Raw genomic sequence first — 6300 nt, 5'->3', positions numbered from 1 at the left:
CCCACGCCCCGCCCCGCACTGCCAGCGCGCATGCGCCACCGCCCGCGCCCACCAGCGCGCAGGCGCGCCCAGCCCCGTGCTCTGCGCCTGCGCCAGGATGGGGAAGGGAAGGTGGGGGGGGGAAGTCCCAACTGGCGCAGGCGCAGTGCGGGCTGCTCCGGCAGGCCACGTGACCAGATGCAGGGAGTTGCTCTCCACCCCCTGGTCCTGGCGCCCCTGGGTTAGGGGCAGGGGTGGTTCTCCCCCTCGCGCCTCTTGTCCCCTTCTCTGGGGTTTGTCAGCTGAATACAGCTGCAGAGAAGGGGTTTCCCTGCCCGAACTGGGGAGGGCGGCTGACATGGGCTTGCAACCCGCAGTGTTTCCCTGCTAAAAGCAGGAGCGTGCAAAATGCCACCCTGCACCAGACTCCGCTTGGGAGCAGTAGGCAATAACACGATGCACCCTGAAGGCCTTTTGGGGAAGCCCTGGTCCCTGAAAAAAAGCAGCCGCCTTTCCTTGCAAGACATGGTTCGTTGGGTAAATCTGATATCCTTTATTAGACCAATTCAAATCGTTGGAAAAATTGGGGGGGGGGGGGGGGGGGGTTTTTTTCAACCGCTTGCTGCTAAGAATTTTTCCAACTACGTGAGTTGGTCTAATACAAAATATCTAATTTACCCAAAGAACCTTGTCTGCCTATGTCCTTAGACCAACACGGCTACAACCTATACTTCTCTCTCTGCAGGATGCATTACTACTAGAAGAAACCCTTTTAAGAAGGGAAACACTGTGAAGACTACCCAGATAAGGGCACCAGAGACCCAGACCTCCAGATCAGATTGGTACAGCAGTGGGCATCAGTGCCATCTTCTGACGAACACGCCATACTGCACCTGGCAGGGGTTTCCTATAGCCAACCACAGTGGAAAAGCCCTATTACATCACCCAGCCCAGCCTTCTGCTCCTATGGGAATACTCCCGTCTCACCACGCTCAAACCTCCCAAGTTAAATTTTAAAAATATTTAGGAAATGGAACTTCAGTCTGTTCCCCAGGGAAACTCTTACACAAGCTGGACAGATTGCACCGCAGCAAGCCCCAGCCTTCAGCATTTGGTCCCACGCAAAAACAGGCGTGCCATTCTCTGTCATCATAGAATATAGTTTATTTGTGGCATTTTACAAATAACTTTACAGTTCACATGGACATAAGTTATGCTCTTGATTTCAACAAGTATTTCTTACAACACCTGAGTTATTAAAATACTGAGATGGAACTTGAGCTTCTAATCAGACATGTAAAGGGAAATAGGGAGAAAACCCCACGCAAACTCAGACAAATGGCAGTTTCCTCTCTCATCACCTCCCCCCCCCCCAAAAAAAAAAAAAAAAGAAAAGAAAAAAAGGTTTGGACCATCCCATGAGTTAAAAGCAGATAATGTCCCCTTCCAGCACCCCTGTAGTGCATGCATTGGTTACCTGCATCCCCCAAAACCTATTACTACAAGCTTGGAGAATCTTTTTGAAACGATATCACAGGGAACTCTCTAAAAGAATTTGTGTTTTCATTAAGAGCTTTGCTTCGTGAGCAACCTCTCTCAATTTCCAGGTTGCAAGCTTCTGAATCAACTCAGCTGCCAAGAACACTTGGAAGGGAACTAGACAAAAAAAAAAAAAAAGAGACTGGAGATCCCTGTCCCTTTTTTTTTTAAAGGCTTGTAACAGCCCAAAGGAGGTTAAACAGCTCTTGACCAGGCTTTCTACCACCCAGAAGTCAGCTGCACTTCTAGTCCTTGTTTACAACCATTTCTGAATTGGGGATCCTTCCTACGGGAGAGGCAGAGGTGCAAAGTACTCTCTTTTGCCTATTGCTAAACCATCCTCGTCAAAGTTGGACTAGCCTTGGCAGTGCTAAAAAGCAGTAGTCTTCCGTATGGAATACACTGGGTGGTGCTTTCCAGGCACTTCCTTGGGAGAAAATGGGTAACTTAGTACTCACCCCTTAAAAAAAAAAAAAAGAAGGGGTTTAAAGACGCTGTCAATTCAGAAACAGGGCTGCAGCTCTCACCCCCCACAGCGTATGCTCTTTGTGCCATGAGCAAGGGCAGTTCCCCTTTGTACTGTTCTTAGAAGCTGGCTGCTTCCTCAGTCACTTCGTTGAAGACAGGTCCCATCCTGACCATCAGTGACCTCTATGAATCACAGCACCAACCCAATTTCTTTCTCCCCTCAAACTGGGTAGCAGGAACCCCACCATGGAGTTTTGATCCTGGAGAGAACATACTACAGCACCCAGAGGCCCTTATTAAAACCCGCTGATGACCAGGTCAAGGATGGGTTTTGCAAAACAATCTCCACTGGAGGGTTTGTCTCGAGGTGTCCCTAACAGGGCCAATCTTTTTAAAGCATTTGCTTCTGAGGTTCTGCAAAAAGGTGATATCAACCAATTGGTTGTAGGTGATAAAACCTACAGGAGAAGCACTGGACAAGGATTTCCTCCAGGCAATGAGCAAAGACACACAGCCCAGTTACAAAGGGTGTTGCAGGGTTCTACTGCAACCTCCACCTTCCTACACATGCACGCGAGGCCAGGGCAAGGGTCAGGATTGGGGCATGCACACTTCACTCAGCTGCCTCTGCCTGGTAAAGTGGTTAAGCTGGTGGGATGGGACAGATGGCTGGCCTCTACAGCAGATAGTGATTCGGATGCGAATGGAATTCAAGATACAGATGCTGACCTGCTTCGGACCTGCGTCTTAGAAACCAAATTCAGGTAAGGGGTAGGCTCGTTTATTGGCCTAGAAAAACTCCAGTTCTTTGGGCCTGTGGGACCAATGGCAGTGTTATATTCTAATGGGAAATGGAGAAGCCAGGGGGTCAAAGGGCTTTTTATGTCAACCGCTGGAGAAAGGGAAAGATGTTCAACAATTACCTGAGCAAGTCAGAGGGCACAGTTATTGCAGGGCGAACGGCTGACAAGTCACAGTCCTGCTGGAAGCACAGTGCCTGCACCAGGATATATCCAGAAGACTTGGATCTCCTATCCCTTTAGTCCCTCCAACTTCAGCTTGCCCCTCTATGTCCCCTTGGCTAGCTCAGGAAAAGGGAAGCCTGTGCCTGTGAGCTGTAATGCGGTCAAGACCTGGGGTATGATGAGCAGACAGAGCCTCAGCTTCCATCTGATGGCAGGAAGGAGGAGGAAACATGGACAAGAGCTCCTGCTCAGGCTCTGCACTGAAGACAAGATGATGGAGATGATGCAGTTTGATGCATCTCTGACTGCTTGCTAGATGAGTGACTGGACAACAGCTGTCCCTCGACATACAGAACAAAGCCATCCAGGTAGCAGGGAACACCTGAACAGATTGGCAGCAAACTCTCTGCCTGCCTCAGAGTAATAATACCAGGCTCCTCTTTAATGCTTTTCCTCAGTAAATCCCATACACAGCACAAAGGATGCCAGTATTATTTTCCCCACTTAGCAAGAGGGGAAACTGAGGCAAGAGGCACTGTAGCGACTACCCCAAGATCACCCAGCAGGCCAGCAGCATACCTAGAGATAGAACCCATGTATACGAGACAGTCCAGTGCTCTGCCCATTAAGATACCCTGCCTCAAGTCACTTTGCTCACAAAGCCACAAATTCACAGCTACGGGGTGCAGAATCAACTGATGGGGGTGGGGCGAGGCAGTGAGAGCAGCCTCGTTCCCCACCCAGGCTGATGAGGACAACGTTATCAATATGATAATATATCAGTTCACCTAGTGAACCTGGGAAAAGCCAGCCCAGAGGCAGGCACCTGGGCAATGCCTTAAAACACATTTCATCCCTCCCACAGCCCCCAAGGCTGGGCTTGAATCCCATGCCCCCGCCATCCTGGAAGCACGAGTTCTGATGACTGCAGCATCTCAACCCCCCCAGCCTTCCCTCTGCCACTCTGCAGTGGTGTCTATTTAAACTAAAATGCACAACTCCAAGCAACACCGTGAACTTGTCATGCCCCTGGTGACCAGCACCAAGGGACATGCTCCCATCCCTCCTACCTGCCCCACAGCTCAGAGAAGCCATCTCTGCAATAGTGAGGTTTTACAGTATCTTTGCATCAGAGCACAGCTGCCCCTTGTTTTCCCCACTCCCCCAGGTCCACAAAATGTGATCCAAGGGTCCCTGGACTATTTCTCTTGGCAGTGGGAAGTCAGGGGAGGTGGCAGCATCTGGTTTTTCTTCCTCCCCACAGCACCTCCCACCCCAGAAACATTTGTTATCATAACTCTGACCTGCAGATGCTACTTGTCTAGTTTCCTATGCCCCCAAGGAAGCAGCATGCCTCTTCCCAAAGCCAGTCTGACCACATGTCAACACATTGCCCCTTCTTCCATGAAACTCAGTGCAGTGAGGATTGGACAGACAGCAGAAAGAAACCAAAGCAACAATAGCTGTGATGAGCAAGGTGTCTAGCCTTGAGGCCACAGTGGCCTGGCCAAGCCAGTACCTAACACTATGCCAGAGAAGGGTGGATTCCAGCATAACTGCAGGAAACTTGCTCCTCCTCTCATCACAAGCCATCTGCCTGGACCCGTCAACTTTGTCCCCCACAGCAATCCTCCAGCCCAGTGAATCCTGCAAACAGCCTGCTTGGACAGCACAGCTCTGTGGACCAGTGGGGACATGGATCTTTGGGAAAAAGCTGTCTCCTGTGTGAGTGGAGCGCTAGAGGCTGTCAATGACAGTGAAGCTGTCCTAAGACCACCCTCTGTCCCAACTTCCAAACCCCACATTTCCACTGCCTGCAGATGGACAGCTCCAAGCATCAGCTTGGGGGAGGCAGCCTCATATCCGGTGCTGATGATCTATCCGATCCCCTTCTGTGGCTGCTCCAGCAGGAGGGGAGGAATGCAACATGTCCACGGTAGGAGATGAGGCAGCCAAAGGAGCCAGCAAGTCTGTTCTGATTCTCACTCCCATCCATCCCAGGAGTCCTTCTGATGCTAGGAGAGGAGGGGAAGGGATACTATGCTGGGAATGGGTCCTTGGGTCAGTTTAGTTCTACAGCAAGGTGCTCGGGTAGAGTCCCTTCACTAAGTGATACGTAGTCTATGGAATAGTTTCAATAGCAATGCCTCTGTTTCTGCAGTGCTGTGCGATGCCCATGCCCCGCAATGGTCCGGTCAGTCCCTATGTTTGCAGCTGAAGATGCTCTTTGTGCCAGCCATCCCTACCCTAATTGGATCTGGCCCGAGTACATGGTGAGCAGCACCATGATGGCGAACCCGGTCAGCAGCCCTGCATTCTGGATGGCGAAGGCGATGAGGGCGCTACCGTTCCGCTCATCCTCCCGGCTCACTTCATTCATTTCAGGGAACTGAAGGAAGGAGAAACAGAAACCGTTAAATGCCTGGAATTCCTCTCCCCAACCCTGACCCATCAGCCTGAGAACTGGCACCCAATGCATCCTGCACTGCACCCTCTGGTCCATCCCCAACTGTTAAATTCCCACAAGGCTATTTACGACCACCAGGCCCTGGATCATTGATGCATGGAGCAGCCTGCCCTTCCCACACTGCATCCCGGAACAGAAGAGGCAATAGGGAGACACACACCGAAACACATTTCTACAAGGAGGACTTAGCCCACCACAAAGCAGTTCTTCGCAACTGTTTCAGCCCTGTACCCACCAAAACAGAGGGCTAGACTCAATCATATCCAACCTCTTAGGACTAAAGCATGGCCACAGCAGGGCCCTAACTCCTCTGGAGGATGCCATGCAGGTTGTCAAGGTCAAGGGTGGCAAGACCCTGACTTTAGAGCTGCACTGAAAAACCAACAGTTCCCCTGGGTTAGAATCCCCTATGCGTCAGGTGAGGACACAAAGTCAGTGTGAAACCACAGCCACCAGCAGCATCTTTTCTGGACATCTAAGTGACCCATGAAGGTCACCTTCCAGTACCACTCTCAAGAGTAGGGGCAGACCCTGGTTTGCAGGATATAGTGTTGCCAAGTTCAGCCATGTTCTTGTAGCTCCCACAGCCCTGTGTCCTCAGGACCCTGCAGTGGAAGAATAATCCTAAGGAAGGGCTTGCTACACTCTCCATAGGTGTCCAGCAACCTAAAAGTGCAACCTTCCAGTGGTCGCTAGAGAAGACTCTGCTGCACGGTTCCGACCCCCCACCTGATGACTTGGGATTTACCATATCGGCTAGTGCAATGTAGAGGAACATCCCGCCAGCCAGAGCAAAGATCCAGTTGGCAGAGAAGTGGCTGCCGGCCAAAATCCCAAAGGCGAGCCCCAGGTAGCAGCAGCAGGGCGAGGTGGAGGTGAAGA

At 51.2% G+C, this 6300-nt stretch overlaps 1 protein-coding gene and 1 long non-coding RNA gene across 2 annotated transcripts in view; one reads left to right on the top strand and one right to left on the bottom strand.

Annotated features, from left to right (window-relative positions):
* The window catches only part of LOC112551135, a 2661-nt gene extending 1005 nt beyond the window's left edge, over positions 1-1656 (top strand). Inside the window, exon 2 of the long non-coding RNA XR_003095307.1 lies at positions 725-1656. This is a non-coding gene — a long non-coding RNA (uncharacterized LOC112551135). The remainder of the gene's footprint in view (positions 1-724) is intronic.
* The window catches only part of SLC39A14 (solute carrier family 39 member 14), a 23301-nt gene continuing 18124 nt past the window's right edge, over positions 1124-6300 (bottom strand). Inside the window, 2 exon segments of the mRNA XM_025210339.1 lie at positions 1124-5340; positions 6167-6300. The exon segment at positions 6167-6300 is cut by the window's right edge and continues 31 nt beyond it. Of these exon segments, the coding sequence (XP_025066124.1) occupies positions 5194-5340; positions 6167-6300 (281 nt within the window). The 3' untranslated portion in view covers positions 1124-5193.

Source organism: Alligator sinensis, unplaced genomic scaffold, assembly GCF_000455745.1.
Source record: "Alligator sinensis unplaced genomic scaffold, ASM45574v1 scaffold722_1, whole genome shotgun sequence".
Lineage (NCBI taxonomy): Eukaryota > Metazoa > Chordata > Crocodylia > Alligatoridae > Alligator > Alligator sinensis.
The sequence above is the reverse complement of the archived record's forward strand: the minus strand, read 5'-3'. Positions and strand labels throughout refer to the sequence as shown.